We start from the raw sequence: 19,609 nt of genomic DNA, 5'->3' as shown, positions 1-19,609 counted from the left end.
TTGGTTTTATAAAGTGATCAATAAAAACATTAATGTCTTCGTCCACAGTAACTCGCCCAGGTTGTTAGATTAGTATGCAGATAGGTAGACGGACAGACATTCCATGAGGTAACGACTTCCATTCAATACCCAGAGGACGTTAAGTGAACACTAATTACTAGATAAAACTTATAGAAAAAAACGATTACTTTACATATTTACTTTACAGTTGTTAAATTAAACCATAAAGTTTGTAGATTTGTTTTATACATTTTATAAAGTTATATGTATTTATTTTAAAATGTAGTTTATACTACGACTAGCGCCTCGCCCCCATGGGTTATCAAATTATACACCTAAACCATCCCCAAGAATCACTTTATTATACACGGTGCTTCCTGTAACAGGAGCAATAAATTAAACTAAAGGCTGTACTCCTCAAACTGACCAACATTTGTTCAGCAACTTTTAAAAATTATGAATCCTTTAGTTTTTTTTTTGTCATACAAAATAAATATTGCCTTCAATGTACGATGACATCAGTGTGTTTGACGTTACTTGTCACGCTTTTAACATAACAAAATTTGCAATACATTGCGTTTAGAATAAACTTTAAAGTGTAATAAAAATAAAAACATGAGTTATTTTCAAAAGTTGCTGAACTGAATGTTGGTCAGTTTGAGGAGTACAGGCTACAGTTTAATTTATTGCTCCTGTTACAGAAGAAACACTGTATTTAATTGTATTGGAAATAAAAATGTACATTAAGTATGCAAAAACTCTAACTCTATCTCGGTAGGAGTATTCTAGTGTAGTAAATTAAAGCCTGGAAGGTTCTGGTTTATCTCCAGGCTTCCCTCACACCTTCCGGTCGCTCTACCTGAAGTATAGAATAGTTCCCAAGTAAAGACCAGAAAAAAACAGCATGGCCATGTAAAATATTACAAACAATTTAATCCAAAAGGAAGCGTAGACTAAAAAGAACTTGGATGCAATTTACGTATTTAACATTGCTGACTATAAGTACTAAGGTAGTTTACAGCATCCAAAAGTTTACAGATGTATAAATTGCATGCAAGTTCTTACTAGTAGAAACCTCGCTAAAATGTAACATTATTGCCGCGTCCAGAGATTTATCCCTGAAAGCTAATTGTAACACATCGGCATGCCATAATATCGAGTCGGTGTTAATGTTAACCCTTCGAATGCTCCCGGAAATAGCCGCATGCAGGTTGTTTACGCCGCTATTTCGGACCGCGCGTTCTTATTGCTTGCGCCGGCGCAGGGTCGGGTAAGCCACCAGTGTATCCTGACCTGGTTGTCTTTCCACTGAGGCGGAGATGAGAGTTGTGTGGGAAACAACAAGTAGCATTGGTTGTAATCCAGAGGAGTAGAGAAGAGACCCGATGGTATTGATTCACGTCATCTCTCCGTGTCAGTGGAAAACCCGGCCCGCACACCCGGCGATCTGCAGTTCCTCATCAGTGTCATAACCGCTTGAACTCTACAGGTGGACGACATTCTAGGACCGAGACAAGGTGTTGTTTTTTCGTTCCGCGTGCTCGTATATTACGTATAATAATCGCCCACGTAGGACACTTCGTTAGGTATCAAAGGTTCTTGTTCTTACGCGACGCAGCGCGCTGCTTCGCGATCGCGAGACGCGGACGCCCACGTGCTGGACACCGCGTAACAGAGTGAGTGACCGATAAAAGGCTAAAATAATGATGATGAGTAGAGATGCCAATGAATATTCGGCAACTATTCGGTATTCGGCCTATTCGGCCACTTTGTCGAATATTCGGTATTTCCTATTCGGCCGAATACCGAATGTCTATTGCACCTACCTAAAAAGAAAAATTACACAAAAAAATAACAAAAAACTAGGTATATTTAATATTTCAAATGTATTCTTCGAAAGTATTTAATACGAAGGCACTTTATTGAGCATTTGTTGATTACAAAATCCATATTTGTTTTTTATTTTATTTTTGATTGTACCTACATTACATCTTAGCAAGCATTGTACTTTGTTGGCGAACAGTCTTTGTAATAATTGTGACTCAAAATGTTCGCATGTCATGCCGAATATTTGGTCGCCGAATATTCGGTATTTGGCCGAGATAGGGCCGAATATTCGGTATTCAGCCAAGTTCACTATTCGGGGCATCTCTAGTTATTATAAAACTAGCCAAGCGAAAATTCATAAAGTCCCCAACATAACTGGTAAACTAGTTGATCCAATTCGTGGTCGGTAAGTTGGGATAATGGCGCCCGCTTGCGTTTCAACGCCGTTCGGTTATTACGCGATTGTGTTGAAGCAGCTTGGGATTCAATCCGATCAAACTATCAACAGACGAACATTACTTAAATATTATTATTGTGGATCAAATAAATAGTAAAAGTCCCCATATCAAACAGAATTAATATTATGTTTATGATGGTCTGAAGAAGTTCCATTTCCGACCAAGAGAAACGAAAAATGCCATATTGTATGTATGTCTCGTATGTCTGTCTGTCCGGGCGGTTCATCTCACAGGTCGTATATGGGTCATTCTAAGTTAAGAGGTAGTCGCTTGTATGAAAAAGTGGCACAACATAAATGTTTAAAATTTCATCTAATTATACAATATTTATATTGAAACAACTCTTTTATGTATATTTGTAAGCTAATCAGTCATTTCTTAAATTTTATACCTTTTTAGAAGACACCAGGGGAGAGACCGTACTTTTTCTATGTAATAGTTAAAGAGAGAAGGGTCTCTCCCCTGATCTCTTTAAAAACAAACAAAATCGAAATTTTGACCAGCCGTCTTACAAATTCGAGCAAATTAAAGTGTAATGATTCATTTAAACAAGAATTCATACCTCCACTGTACATTTTGGAAAATTATGCGCCAGGGGAAAGACGCCAGGGGAGTGACTTTTTCATATCAAATCAGATTTGCGAAAGTATTTATTGTAAATAATTAAAATAAAGTGTTTATATAATCTATGCATAAACTATAGTAAATATACAAATACAATTAAGGATTTATATCAATAATTTTGAAATGAAACTGACCAGGGGAGATACCACTTTCATAAAACAACATTGTCAAGGAAAGAGGTCAATGATCAAAATGACTGACAATCGGAACCAAAGATGACTGTCGCAGGGTTAGTGGTCAGTATTGAATGAAATGCATTGCTATTGGGATTAAAATTAGTGTCCGACCGAAACATGTTTTTTTGCCGAAACCGAAACCGAAACCGAATGTTCGGCTTTGGCTCTAGTTTCGGCCGAAACCGAAACCGAAACCGAAACTTTTGTAGACTTGTTAAAGTCGTTGAAAAAATTACATAAAACCCCTTTTATACACATATTATAGGGCTGTCAACACCCAATATCCTTGAAATTGATGTTACTTAAGCAGTTTTTTAAGAAAGTTACTAGAGTTAGACCAAGATAATTCTGCAACGATTTTGATAACACACACAGTGCAAGTGTTATTTTAAACGTCAAAACTTCTATGAAATTATGATGTATAAATAACATTTGCAATAGTTGCACTGCGTATGCTATCAAAATCATTGCAGAATTTTCTTGGTCTAACTCTATTCATTCACCAGTCAAGTTAACATGTAGATACAGGGTCAACCAAAAAACCAACCAAAAACGCGAGCGCGAAATTTTTTGTTGACAATATCGCAAGGCCGGGTACCAATCTTCACCTGGGCCTAAAAGTCCGAAGTGCCCCATTGAGGCGAACTTTCATGCGAAGTCAAAGCCGTGCTTCAGGCTTCAGGATAAGTAGTTGAGCACAGACTCCAACCAATGTCCATTGTATTAAAAAGCGAGACCGCAGGCCGAGCATGGCGCGGCGAGGCCAAAGGCTAAGCTGAAGTAGAGGACATGGGGAACACAAACCAATAGTAAATTGAGGTAAAACCACTGATTCACTCCGAAACAATTAGACAGTGTGTGCGTTGTAGGTATTGACAGCCTCTTAAGGATGCGTCGACCGTCCAGTGGCGCCCTCATTAGTGGAATTGTGTTTTATACTAAACCAATTAAATTCTGTACCTATACATGAATCAGTATAATATGTAGGTGTTAATATTGTTGTCCTACTTATTCCCCAACTTTTGGTCTTATTCCGAAGTACCATTTCGTTAGTTTCGGCCCGGCCGAAAGGTTCGGCCGTTTTTTGGCCGAAACCGAAACTACGGCCGAAACATGATTTTTTGGCCGAAACTGGCCGAAACCGAAACCGAAACCGAACCTTCGGTCGGACACTAATTAAAATGGCAATAATTAAAATTATAAACCCAATATTTTTACATTTACATAGTGGCCAGGGTAGGAGACATAGAATTTGGGGGACAATTTTTAACATAAATATTTTTTATAAAAAAGAAAAGTTTCAAGGATTTTATTAATGAAATTACAATCAATATTTGTTTTAATTTATAAAGTATACCAAATTTAATGGATTTATGGGAATTACATCTGGATAAAATTACTGATTTATTGAAAAACCTGCAAAGGGACAGGCCAGGGGAGGGACATTTTGCATGTTTGAGGTGCAATTGTGACAAAACTGAATTTATTAATTAATTGAAATTGACAGTATATAGAGGAAATGCAATTTTTTAAGGGAAATTACCATAATTTATTTAAATTGTTTTAGAAAAGTATGGATATTTATCATGGACACCGTTAATACCTCTTAACTTAGAATGACCCATATTCTTCAACAGAATCTCTATTTAAAAAGCTAAATATTAGCAAATTAGCGCTGTGCTTTGTTTGCGAATATTCAGCGCTTCGGCCGAGAGAGGGGCCGAATACTCGGTATGTATTTGGTATTCGGCCAAAACCACTATTCGGGGCACGTCTAATGTTAACGACACAGGGATCGGCCACGCCACGGCTGTCATTGACGCACCGTTTACGCAACAATATGAGAGTGACACAAACGCAACGCACAAGACACGTCACTGCGTATACGCCGCGACAAGTTCCGGCAGTCAGTCCTTCATTCAGTATGAATGATCTCTAAACTGGCTACAGACCTTGCACTTGTCTGTGTATTTTTTTTGGGTTCCGTTTCCGTACCTCATAACAGTCCTAAGGAAATAAGTTTTTGGCAAAAAAATATTTTTCATACAAGCTTTTATCGCTGACTGTACTTTTCTTTCCAGGCAACTAATTTCTAATTCACTTATTTCACGATTTCGGGGTTGGTCTCAATAGTAAAAGTTGCTCAATATTCTAAAACCTCCCTGGCAACGGGATTGCACTTAGTTTTTGGTTACTCTGTATAACACTTGCACAGCCTGGGCTATCAAAATCCCTGCATTATTACCTTAAATATTAGTTTAAATTTAGGTTCGAAGGAAGGAGAGTGGCCCATAAACTTGCGACTAGACTGTGTCGAGTGTTTTTGTGTGTGCATCGTTTTTTGTGTGCGTCTGTGTGTGTGCGCGGCTGCATTCCGCGCATGCCGTATCACGGATCAATTGGCATTGCTGGGACCGGTTCCATATCCTTATACGCACTAGACACATTTCAAACAGTATTCTTAAACATTTGACTAGTGAGCGGCGCACGGCTTTCACAAAACCTTAACAAATTATACACCTAAACCTCGAAAAACACTCTATTGATAGGTGAAACTGAAAACCGCATGAAAATCCGTTAAGTAATTTTTGAGTTTATCGCGAACATACAAAGTATACAAACTCACAAACAGACAGGCGGGGTGGGGGACTTTGTGTTATATAAGGTGTAGTGATTAACCCAAGATCTACATGAGTGACCCGTTTTAACCTCTTGCTGCCCACTATACATGTTAATTGTCAGTGTAATTTGAATCCATGGTATTAGAAATTAAAATTGAGATCGTTACGTTTAAAATTGAAAGCAACTCTATTCATTTAATTTTGATTTAATTTAATTTAATTGGAGGTAATTTGTACCAGAAATAGGATCATGGGACCCTAGGTCGATAATATATTTCATGTGTCTGCACTGAAGTTCGGCTAATATTTATTTATATTATTATATATCTAATTCTGAATATAACGTACCTACTGTTTATACACATTTGTGACGTTCCACGGCAAAAGGTACCTTATGGCGGCTAGCGCTTACGTCGCATAGCGCCGCAATAATATTGGAGCGGCGTTAATAATAGCGTAAGTGCCAACCGCCTGTGGGACGTCACATTTTATCGATCTAAATGGTCATTAGACTCATTATATATGCAAGACTGCACATCCTTCTTAAAATAAATATACTTTTTTATATATCAGATTATTAAGTACTGTTTTTTTTTTGATTGACAGATTAAGTACATTTAGTTTTCTTAAAGGAATCATTAATAGTGTCTTACTGTTCATATTTTGGATACTGCGACCTTTAAGGCCAGTCTTTTATGTTTCTTTTATTAAATATCTTTCGTCGGAGCCTGGCGCTGTTTACTAAGGCACCGTTGCATTTTGTTATGGGCGTGAAACGTAATGCCGGCTGTACACACTCGTCGAGAACGAGTGTGTACTGTTCCCTTCTCGTCTCGCTCTTACTCGTCTCGTCTCGCCTTTCCCCTATTGGGTGATGATTAGACTCTTGGCGAGAGCCAAGTGTGTACAGGCCAACTATAGTTCAGCGGCGGTATCAGGTCGCATTTTTATCACTTGTCATGTCAAGACATCACTTTCGCACTTACATATTAGAACGTGACAAGCACAGATGATAAAAAAACCGACCATCTTTAGCCTTACAGTACTACTACGTCTACAACGATTTCAGTTAAATTTGAGATAAAAATTTCCATATGTACCTACCGTGTATGCCTGCCAGTTTTGTCTGTACAGTTCATTTGTGGCAGTGCAGTTTCCTAGCCGGCTTTTAACTGCCCTGCTAAGCCAAGTGGCGCTATCTTAAAAGATCCATTGCTAATTTATACTTTAGTTTCTATAACTGAGAATTCCATTTTCAAAATCATTTGTTTTTGAGATAGCGCTTTTCGGCTTAGCAGGGCAGATTTACCTGTGTAGTGTAGTTGAACTCAGGCAAAACTGCTCAGGTATACCTTAGTGCAGTGGTGGGCAAAGTACGGCCCGTGGGTCATCTCCGGCCTGCCAATGGATTTTATCCGACCCGCCGCCGGTCCTATGAAATAATTAGTTTATCGCTTATCGCAAATCAAAATAAATTTTGGCTAAATTTTCTAAACTTTCTGGCCCCCACTTTGGAAGAAAGTTTGCCCACCACTGCCCTAGTGTGTATGGCCAGCTTAACTCCCCGGTTTTTGCAAGACATCGCCGTAAATATTATACTTGTGGTGGTATACGAGTCTTTGGATCATTAACTACATATATATATTGCATAGATGATTACCAATAACTCCGCTTTAGGACTATAGCGACTATAAGACTATAATAGAAGAAATTGCGTCACAGAATCGCGCGTGCGCGATGAGGGGTGACGGTTGCAACAAGAATCTTATCGAGAAATCGATGATTTATGTACTCATGCGACGATAGAGTAAAGTCACAGCTGCTGGTACGGTCACCTGGCCCCTATTTCACCAACGTGACAGGTGCGACAATTCGACAAGTCTCATTGTTGCTGACGTCACAAGCATCCATGGGCGACGGTTATCGCTTACCATCGGGCGGGCCGTATTCCTGTTTGTCACCATCATTGTATTATTTAAAAAAACTTTATGAAATCGGCAAAAAACAGGTATTTCTCTTGTGATGTTTATGATGATAATGATGACAATTATCACAAGATTTCAAAAAACTTTCGGTAATTCTTGACAGCAAATGAGTTCTGTGTCGGAATTTCGTGACAATTGTCGTATTTCTTGTGACAATTGTCATTAGCTTCGCAAAATAAGTACTTATTTACTGGCGATATAGCGGAGTTTTTTTTTAATTAACATGTTGGTGGCAAACAACCACACCGCCCGTCTGATGGTAAGCGGTTACCGTAGCCTATGGAGGCCTGTGACGTCAGTAACAGTGATGTCGACAAATGCGACATTTGTCACGTTGGTGAAATAGGGCCCTGCAGTAATATGTTACATACACAACGAAGGCCGCAAAAATATCCGACACGATCTTATTTGTAGACTGTAGAGCCATAACAGCGCGTCACATATTTTAGCGGCCTTCGAAGAGTAACATGTTTTTGCAGGTGAGTGTACCTACTGCTACTCGTAGCTAATCTAATAATCATACGTACAATCTTTCTTACACATCTAAACTAACTTTTCCAGAAGCGAAACTTAAACCTAAGAATAAGAATTCATTTATTATCCTAGTATCTGACCGCGATCGGTTCTTTTTTGCCGAAACTGAATTCGAAACCGAAGGTTTGATTTTGCTATAGTTTCGGCCGAACATAATTTTTATTCCGAAACCGAAACTTCAGGCAAAGACAGTACCGAAAATACAGTTTTGGTGCGGTCGAAAAGATAGGTAGTTTTTTGGCCAAAACCGAGACTTCAGCCGAAACTTGATTTTTATGCCAAAACCTGCCCTAACGGGCACTAAAAGACGTTACATTTTGTGATAGCGGAGCGTACCTTTAGGTTTAGAGTAAATCTTAAAATATTTTTATTTTACATTTTTAGGTACTAAGTAAAGTAGTTACTTATTTATCGTGTTGTTTTACTATCGTTATGTGACCTCTCTTTAATTTAATTATATATTAATGATCTTTAACTGAGAAGTAAAATTTAATAACCACAAGGTTTCCTTTTTCGCTAATTAGAGTCATCAATGCGTTTCTAATCTGTCGCAGCACTGATTAGGTATTTCATACACATTCATTTCAAGATATTTAATAGCGAATAAAAACTTAATTACCACGTGCCAGGGTTATAATTGCAATAATCCAAAATTTACTTCAGTCATGTGGGATTTATAATTTTTACAAGGAAATGTTATTTACAGTAATAAAAAAAATGCCTTTTACGTTCTATTTATCATAATGTTGCATGGTAAACATTTGTAACTAGCGATCGATTTTGTCAACATAATAAAATAAAATATTTTAGAAAATATATTACTACTTAGGTTACTTTATTAAGTTACGTCAACTTTAAATACCTATGTCAATATGGGCTACACGGCATATTTTTTTCAAATCAATCCTATTTAAACTAAACCCATCAAGAAAAACCCGAAACCTGTTCCGGTGTAGGTTTCGGCGGTTTCGGCAGATTCCCACGGAAACGCCGAAACACCACACCCTTCGGCCATAAGTCCGCGCTCGCGATTGCTCCCACTGTACCCAGCAGGTGGCCGCGGCACAAGCACCACATAACAATTATGACAAGCTTTTATTTAGTTTTACCTGTCCCGTTGTCTGTCGGTCCGTAATCAAATCTCGCAAGTTAAATTTGATCCACTTCCCCACTTCCCGGAAATTTGCATTTGCATGCATGTATAACATGTATTATATCCGATGACAATGCAATATTAAGGTACCATCGAGCTGATCTGATGATGGAGACAGGAGGTGGCCATAGGAACTCTGGGATGAAACAACGCAACCTAAGTGTTAGGCGTTTTTAGAATTGTCCCGATGGGTATTAGTTGCCTGTCGTAAGAAAAGTACAGTCAGCGATAAAAGCTTGTACGAAAAATGAAATTTTTGCCAAAAACTTATTTGTGAATGTGACCGCACTCTGGTGTCAATACCTTATACGGCTGTTATGCTTGCAGTATTATTCTAAGTGCTAACTATTCTGTGTCCGACCGGATATTACGCTCAGAGCTGTATCTAGAGCGAACTAATTCACAAACCTGTTCAACTAGGCTCAGCCACAGAATAAATAATAGTATCTACTAGGTACAGAAGACTCACTCTCTAACAAAACGCGTCTGTTACGATCAGCACAGATATAGCCGCTAGGTGGCGACAGGGCCACGCGCGGCTTATGGCTTTCCCAAAAATTGGTGTGGAACGGATGTACTTTTAGCTACCTGTACCAAAGCGACGAAATCGCGGAGTGAGCCACGCCTGGCTCAGCCTAGTAGGCTGTGATTTCGTCTAGTAAAACGCGGCCTTTACTTCTAATACGGTTGGGTCACCGAATCGTGGTAATGACCTTGATGTTGACATTAAGCTTTTGACCCAATGATATTATGTAACTATAGGTTATACTCAAACATAAGGCACACAAAAAATAATTGCATATTTATTTCTATACTTACGAAGAGATCTGTTATTTTCCATTCATCTTTGTCATACTCGTTGTTAAACATGAGCTTGTCTCTTTCGGTGAGCAGGAGCTCGTTACGTGCACATTTCTCGCTTGCCCAGGTGCGACTAAAGGCAACTTGTGCCATTTGTCACAAGGTAAGCGCTTCAATTTTGGAACGCCTATAACATAAAACTCGATTATCATATACTGGTTCTGCAGTGCAATTGCATGAGTTGTATGAGTGGCGTGTCACGTGGAAATGAATGGAATTCACCTTGAAGCCATCAGGGAGCAATTGTGGATGCTTGATTGGCTGATTTAGACTGTCTATTCATATGTCTGTGGCTGACTCGACTAAATGCTGCTTTTTCATATAATCTTGCTTTTGTAAGGATCAACTTTTTGTGAGTGCGATTTTCAAAATTACCCTGCTCTCGAAGTTAAAACAATGCACCAACCTACTAACCCGGGGTTCAGCGGTTAAACCGTTAACCCAGTGACAAATTGTACTGGTAACCATGGTAATTCCAATTCCAGGTTTAACCGGTTAACCCCGGGTTAGTTGAATGGTGCAAGTGGGCCTAAGTTAACGTTACACCAATGTGCGTTTGGTAAATTTAATCAGTCCCACGCCGCGTCTGTCTGTTTGTGTGTTTGTATGTTTGTTCGCGATAAACTCAAAAACTACTGAAGGGACTTTCATGCGGTTTTCACCTATCAATAGAGTGGTTCTTGACGAAGGCTTAGGTGTAGGTATAATTTGTTAGCCAAACAAAACCGGGGCGGGTCGCTAGTAATAAATAAATAAAAAGCTGCCGCTGGGGTCAAATACCGTTAAAACTATCCGACTATAGTCCAAAATCTTCCAACTATGCTCCAAAACTATCTCAAATATCTCAATTAAGGTGTGACTAAAATTCAAATTAACTAATTCAGGGGCAACATAGTTTTCGCAACGTATTGCCATTCAGCGAGGGAATGCTGCCAGCATCTTTGGCACAATGCCGCGGTGGCCTTTTTTAGATTTATTTTAATTTAGATTAGTTTAGTTTTTAATTTTAGGTAGTTTTTAATTTTAGTTTTTAATCTTTTTGATGTTACTCATTATACTGTAGGTACTTAAGTACTATTTTTGCTGAATAAAAATCACTTAAACATAGTTTCATAAATGAAGGAAAATACTAAAAACAACATCGATGTTTATACTTAATTAAATGTTGAACTTGTGGACCAAAGTTGTAGAGTTAGACCAAGACAAGTCTGCAACGATTTTGATTGCACACGCAGTGCAAGTGTTACTTATACGTCATACTTTCATAGAAGTTTGACGTTTAAAATAACACTTGCACTGCGTGTGCTATATCAAAATCTTTGCAGATATTACTTGGTCTAACTCTAGTACTGGACTGTAGTGGGTGGTTTTAAACACTCCCTACGCGAAAACCGTATCGTACCTTACGGATGCTGTATGGTTGGCTACCCCGCTTTAAGCTACCGTTACCTTTCACGCTCTGACAACTGCTTAAGGTTCCGTTTCGGGGCACTTACCTACCTTACAAACTATTTTCGGCCAATTTTGTATCTCTATAAAACTTTCGTAGCTTCTAGAGAGCTGGTTTTTTCATCTAATTCGGTTTAGCTATTTGAGCGATATACCAACCTTCTGAATAAAAGAAGAAATTGTCACTTTCCAACCCGTGACCTTTCGGGTCGCAGGTTCGATCGCTATAACCACCGCTAAAAACGCGTAAAATTATAATTTCATGATTTCTCTAATGATGTTAGCGTATGCGTAAGATTTTTATACTTGATGATGATGACTAGTAGATCACTACGTCGGGTGACAAGCAAAAGTCACTAAGTACCTACTATCAAATAATTAAAGTAACAATGCACTTTATCCTCTAGCCGCCCATACGTCAAACCTTGCCAAGCAAAATGAAATTTTATTTTGTCAATACAAAGTTCAAATTAGAATGGAACAGGAGACCTTTTTATAGGTCTCTGGGCGGCTAGAGGTTATTACACTTGTAACACGGTTTATTGTCCAATAATTTCAATAGTGTTAGTTAGTGACTTTTGCTTGTCACCCGACGAAATAGTAAGAGTAGCGCGCACAGGTAAAAATATCTAAATAATCTAAATGTATATATTTTTTAAGTTACACCAATGAAACTGCAATTACACGCTTGTAATAGAATAATCTACATTAAATTATTCAGTTCAACATTACATGCAAATGCACCAACTGGGACCAAAACAACATTTGAAGTCATTTAATTAAATCAATAATGAAATTAAACGTGCAATGCCCCGCGCGGGCGAAACCCGTTCCTAACTACACTTTCAAAACGACTCATGCGACAGCGAAAACTTATACCTCTCGCGCATTGATTTAGGTATATCTTAGAGCATTTAATAACCGGAGTCGCCTTTAAGGGCTTACCCCTCTGCTGAACATCTTCCACAATTGTGCAAACTTTTGTATCGACTGACATGACTATTTGTTCATTAACTTTATTCATATATATGGTACAAAAACAAGTCAAAAAACAATAAATAAAAATAACTTAAAATTAAACTAAATACAAACTATTCTAATATAAAATAAAACTAATCTAAACTAAATCTAAAAAAGGCCCCTGTGGCAAGGTCCCCAAGATGCTGGCTGCGTTACCCCGCTGAACTGCCAGACTAAAGCGTTGAGCGAGGTAAAAATTAACTACGTACAAATCATGTAGAAATAGAAATACATTTGACGTCCCCTCAATCGGCAGACTGTTTTGTACACAAAATGACAGCCAAAGCGCAGGGCCGTCTTAAACTATATATTTTGGAAAGTAAAGAAAGCGAATTAAACTAATTTTTTTCTACTATGATCTTCTATTTATTATGGGTAATCAAATATACTGTTACTGTCTGTTCTTCGGGGCCCTCTGAGGATGGGGCCTTGTGTGTCTTTTAGCACATAATAAATAATAGTACTGGTACAGAAGACTCACTCCCTAACAAAACGCGTCTGTTACGATCAGCACATATATGGCCGCTAGGTGGCGACAGCGCCACGCGCGGCTTATGGCAAACCCCAAAATTGGGGCCGAAAGGATGTACTTTTAGCTACCTGTAGCAAAGCGACGAAATCGCGGAGTGAGCCACGCCTGCCTTTAGGGAAAGACGTTATTTGGAATTAGTCTTACCCCAATCCCACCTTACCTTATTATTCTATCTCATAGACCATTTCGTAACATGTAATTTTATTGAGATTATTAAACTTTTATTCACGTTTTAAACAAATCAGTGTCGACAGACGTTCATTAGTGTTTCTAAATTGAAACCATTGAAACCACTGGCCTCAGACAATCTTATGTAACTTGAGCTCTCTACTCCCAAGTAACGTTTTGCACGAGAGCTCAACAAATACTGGTGGCTACTGTCACGGATAGCGACACGCGTAGACAAAAACGGTACTTGCGGTTTGATGAAATTGTTAATTGTTGTTGCACGCAATGTTGAAAGCCGTCGAACAGTTGACATCACAAGAGGGCCCCCTCTTCAATAAGAAGGGGACGAAAGATATGGAAAAAAACGACCATCGCGCGCGATTTTAACTTTTTTATACCTATATATATGACATCTATTACAGTTTTATTATTTATTAATATAAACAACGTTACGTCTTTCGCGTTACAAGCTTCCAAGCCTAGAAAGTCTCGAAAGTCGATATCTAATCGAAACGAATCGATCCGAGTCCGAGCCAATCTTTAATCTCTACGATAAACATACATATTTACTGGCTTTCTATTTGCTATTGCTTATTTAACGGTTTATGTATTGCCTTGTAATCCTTGTAAATATGGATATATAAATTATAACGACCACTACACCTTTTAAAACAAAATCTCCCGTCGCTTCTGTCTGTAAAAAGTACTGAATGAATTTTCAACGATTGTCATCTTGCCTAGCCCCCTTGTTTCCAAATTGAACACATTTTATGTATGTACATAGAAGTCGTCGGCGACGTCAAGGGTCGGTAGAGTTGGGTTGGCAAGAATAGTGCCGCCAACCCACCACGCAAAATAGGCGCTATAATATGACGACGAGTTGCGGAAACCAAGCCCGCGAGAACCTATAACCTATATATGTATGTATATGTATATATACTTTATTGTACATAGAAATAAAAACACGAGAAACACAATTACAGAGGCATTAAATACAACAAAGGCGAACTTATCCCTGTATGGGATATTCTGTCTGCACTTTAAAATAAAACGAAAGAACGATACCCAATTTAGCATGCACAAAGATCAATCAACTATCTATTTCCTAATGCCATATAAACCGGATACCTAATTGCCTTAGCGTGTATACGACCATTAATGTGGTCGCGGTAGTGACGGGCCCGCCGGGTTCAATGCCGGTATGCGCACGATTCGCTAAGGCCGTCTAAACCTGCATTCAGAGAATAATTTCTTGTGTTGTGACTGTTAGCTTGAGATGCCGAACTTAATAGCTATTGGTTTCGTGCTAAGATCACGGTGCGAGAACTACCGCGTTTGGTGCCATGATAATGAACTATTATTATATTTCCATGCCAAACATTGCCTGCAATCTTTGATCTAGTTCCTAACAGTTGGGTGAATGATTTCTTCTTTTGCCACTCTTTGCCACGGTCTCATAGGTCAGTTTTAAAACCCTGATTTTATGATATTTGAAATACCAATAAATATATTTTTATGGCAGTACAATCTCTTACTACAGTTACTACAATGTGCCATCCACTTGGCAATTAGCATATTAGTGGAACATTTCTTCTTACAGATTTTCTAGATCAGAATTAAAGTTTGTCAACAATACGCCGTGCAGCGCCATCTGTACTCAGCTCAGCTATCAAAACTTTTTTAAGTTTTTCTGCATCTTTGCACCGTATTATTTCTCAATGGCGTAGCTAAATCTCCGTACATTTTCCTTTACCTTGACATTACCTTCACTGATAACAGTGATAACGTCACACCGTTATCTCTCGAGTTCTGTGACTCGTGCAAGGTCACGCTACAGCTGTACAAAGATCTTTCAAATTAAACTTAAACGTTGTTCTAAAAGGTAATATGAGCCATAGATATTCAAAGATTATCTGACGTTTTGGCTTCCGTTTTTTTTGTTAGGCATATTATGTACGTATACTTACAGATGCGTAAACAATACAATATCCTCTAGCCGCCCAGAGGCCTATAAAAAGGCCTCCCTTTCCAGTCTAATTTGAATCTTTATTTTGACTAATCTAAATTGCATTTGTATTGGCAAGTTTTGAGGTCTAGAGTCTAGACGGCTGGAGGGTACCGACTTTTAGAAAAACATAACGGCTTATCACTCACTTTTATCTGTATCGATCGATATCTTGACTCTGAGTTATGTTTTGATCTTTTTGAGTGCTTTAGTTCTGCAGCTGATTGTACCTAAGTAACCTTTAGAATGCATAACACAAAGACCAGTAATGAAAAGTTTCACTCACACTTTTCTATGGTTTATGGCTTAGTTAAATCGAGAACGTAATCAACATAAAACATCGTAATGAGTAAAAAGTTGCAAAAGCCAAGGCACCAATGAAGCTGGTTATGAGACCTCTCACATTTCGTTCACGACTCGGCGGTGCATCGTTGCGTCATCTAATGAAATAATAAGAGAAAGCACCATTGTGCGCCACGGCGCTCGCCATTTTATATGAAAATGAACCTCATTGTTCAGCACTGCGAGTTACTATGCATGAACTATTCTACATCTATCTGATCTACCTATGTAGCCTCTATTGTGTGTATTTTGTTTCTAAGTAGCGAATTTTATTGTAAGCGAATTAGATTACGCATAGTATGGACATATTATAAATATTATAATATCAAATGTTATTTATTTAGTTTGTTTACATTAGCGCCATCTAACGGCGAGTAGCATTACTAATGACTAAATTGTTCACAGGCGACAATGGCAGCCACCACGCACTGTACCTCGAAACAATAGTAGAAGAGACGAGCGATGACCTCCGTTCCGAGCGGTCATCTGCAGCTACATGGCTTTCCGATTCGGACGCGGATTCGGTCATACACGTGCGGGGAAATGCTGGTAAGTGTTTTGTTTTTAACGCCATCTTGCGGGCGATAGCTGCGTCTTTTAGAAGCATATTAACGAGAGCACCTTTTAGTTCTATGGAAGATAACTAGATGGCGCCACTATATGCACGTTGAAATGACAGATGCAATATTGTATTTTGCTTTCACTGAATTCAAAAATAACCACGCGTAAGCTCTCCCATGTGCAGAAAATCTTGACAGTAATAAAACGGTATTGGGGAGACAAAGTATGATACGTTGCTATAACTATTTGGCAACTGTCATGTGTTTCCCAATTCTGCATTAGTTGGATTGTTTCCAAAATCTCATAGACGCACTCGCGTCATTGTCATTGCCGGTCTCTGGCCGTGGCGACGTGTTAGAAAACTGTTGCACAGTCAACTTACTCCGTGAAGTTTGTGAAGTGTTGTTTAGAAATTGTCTTGGCCAGTAGCAAACCACGACTTTGACGGCTTGTGAATCGCTCTTGTGTGCTCACTGCGCGCGATCAGTTGCCGTATTGTGTAAATGGTGTATTGTTGTAGGGTCAGAGTGCGACAGCGAATCGGAGCGCGAGTGGGCCTGTCCGGCGAAGCGGCGGCGGCGCGAGCGGGCCTCCTCACCCACCAGCACCGGCTCGCTGTCACGCTCGTCCAGCCTCGCCCAGTTCGAGTCCCTCGAACGCTCCTGCGCGGCGCCGGCGTCGCCCAGCTTGTCCCCGGATTCCCTAGAGTCTCCCGTCGCTTCACCGCCACCTGCCCACCTACCACCCGCGCCGCGACCGCACCTCTCTGCCGAGAACTTGAGTGAGGATAGCGGGTACAGCGAGCGCGCTCGGCGCCCGCCCCCGCTGCGTCGGCAGCCCGAAATAGCGCCGGGTGCTGCCGGCTCCGCGCCCAACCTCGCCTCGCCCAGTGCAGAGCGGCGCCCAGCCCGCGCCGCGCGCGCCCTCTCCCTCCCCGCTGAGCTCGACGTGTGCGCCGAGCCGCGCCGGCACGCCACCGCGCACCGCGCGCGTTTCCGACAAACCTTCGAGGTCACCGAGAGCCTCACCGTCAGCGTGGCAGACCTCACCGCGCTAGACTACCGCGGCGGCCCGCGCCGTCCGCGTCTGCCTCCGCCGCCGCCACCGCCGCGCGTACATCCTCCACCACCTCCCCCTGTCTACATAGCCCGACAGCCGTCTCCTCCCGTGCGAGAACCCAGCGCTGCCAGCGATGATACCACGGAATCCGAGATCGCGTTCGCGCGCGAAATGGAAGCCACCGCACGGAGACTCGACGAAGCCGCGAAACGCGCGCTCGAAGATACGGGCAACTACGACCGGGAACTATCCGTGCTGACTGCGAAGAGGTTGCGGGACTCGTGGGGTGCGTGGGACGACGTGTTGGACGAGTTGCGGCGGCGGATGGAGCCCTCACCGACGCGGACGCCGTCGCCGCGCGCGCCAGCGTTCTCATCGACGCCGCTGCGCTCCGGCGACGCACGGGTGCGCTCGACGCCCGAGCTGCGCGCGCGCGAAGCACCGAGAGAGACGCCCGAAGAATTACGCGCGTCGCTGCAGCTAGTGGCGCCGGCGCCGGCTGCGCCGCCCGCGCGTTCCATTTCCGCCGGTTCCAAAGGCGTAACGTTTTCGCCAGTGGTCGCCGAAGTCAGCTGGCGCGAGGCGAGCGCCTCATCCACAAGCGAAAGCGTTTCATCCACGAGCGCGAGCGACGACGCGGCGGACGCGGAGGTGACAGTGGTGGGGGACGAGGCGCCGCGTGCGCCGCTCTCAGACCGCTGCGCTGCGATGACGGACGCGGGCGCGCGCGCTCCGCGCAGTCGCATAGCGGGCTTCTTGTCCCGCTTCGCGAACTTCCGTTTCTCGGGACGCAAGGAGAAGAAGGCTCGCGCAGGCGCGAACGGGCGGGGTGCTCCGAGCCCGGCAGACGCGGGGCAGGGACCGCGCGCGGCGGCCGGGCCGCAATATGTCCGTATCCCGTTGAAGGAGGAGGTGTCTCGCGCGGCGGGACCCCCGGCGGGCGGCGTGGCGCACAAGCCTCCTAGGGCGCGCCCGCCGCCCGCTCCAGGAGTGCTGGAGACGGACGTGGACACGCAGCGCACGGTGCTGCACGCGCGCTCGCTGCTGGCGCTCGCCCCGCCCGACCAGCGCGCGCCGCGCCCACACAAGTCCATGGAGTTCCTCCTCGACAAGGAGAGTGCACAGACCATACAGGTGAGACAAACAAACTAACATAATAATGTTAATTCTAACCTGTCCAGTTATGGCCGGTGCCGCAATGTTTACAAACAGCGCGATCGATCGCCGCCCCCCGCGCCGTCGTTTCGCGCAATTATCTATAAGGCCGGGGAAAGCGCATACACTCGCGGTGTCACGTCGAAACGCGGTTCACAGCTAGCACTGATCAATTACGACACGACTGCCGAAAACTTTCTTTTCCTATTTACCTAGTATCAAATTTAACTTGAAATTTTAGTCAATTAGTGTTTAAATAAACACCTACCTTATCTAAATATGTAACTACATATACAGCTGCATTTTGCCTAAACACACGAATGTAGAACAGTACTTACCCGAGCTCGTAACCCGACTCCCGAGATAACGATGTTCCTAGGACCTAAATACCTACTACTGTATATTAGATGCAAATTATACACGTTTAATACATAGGTAACGAGGTGTTTTACCGACATTAAACCAGTTAAAAACTGATCAAACAACACAGTCAGTTACTGCATGATTCTTAATAAAAACCGGCAGAGAGCATGTCGAGCCTTTAAATATGTGCTTTTGTAGTCCCTATTATAAGAAAAAATACACTTGTCAAACTGTAAAACATACCTAACTTATTGACAGGTAGGTACGACCCTCGCGTCATACAGTTATGTAAGGCTATTTTGTAGGTGGATTAGAAACTCGTATGTATACAGTACCTATAAAGTTACAAATGGTTACGTTAGTCATAGTTTACTTATTGGTAATAATTTTACATCATCATTAACACTATTGTATAATGTATGTATCAAAACACTTATTAATATTAGCTCATACTCTAACGATCCACTCAAAAGAACACTAAATCGACGACACCATACGGTTTCGAAGAATTTGAGATGCTTAATACATACTTACTTACCTAATGTAAGTAGGTAGGTATTAATTAACTATGCTAAAAATTATAGTATAAGATCTGACATAAAAAACAATATGCATTTACAAAATACCGTCAGTCTAAAAATAACCACAACCACACAACGTGTTCAGAATTCAGTAAAATAACACGTCCAACATTCCCGTACCTACACAAAAGGGTC

General features: G+C 41.3%; 1 protein-coding gene across 1 annotated transcript in view; it reads left to right on the top strand.

The window, feature by feature from the left end:
- Positions 1-19,609, top strand: part of LOC134678646 (serine/arginine repetitive matrix protein 2) — a 176,201-nt gene that overhangs the window by 33,422 nt on the left and 123,170 nt on the right. The window contains exons 2-3 of the mRNA XM_063537292.1: positions 16,161-16,304; positions 16,837-18,509. Of these exons, the coding sequence (XP_063393362.1) occupies positions 16,161-16,304; positions 16,837-18,509 (1,817 nt within the window). The remainder of the gene's footprint in view (positions 1-16,160; positions 16,305-16,836; positions 18,510-19,609) is intronic.

This window comes from Cydia fagiglandana, chromosome Z (genome assembly GCF_963556715.1).
Source record: "Cydia fagiglandana chromosome Z, ilCydFagi1.1, whole genome shotgun sequence".
Classification (NCBI taxonomy): domain Eukaryota; kingdom Metazoa; phylum Arthropoda; class Insecta; order Lepidoptera; family Tortricidae; genus Cydia; species Cydia fagiglandana.
This window is presented reverse-complemented; position numbering and strand designations above follow the sequence as displayed.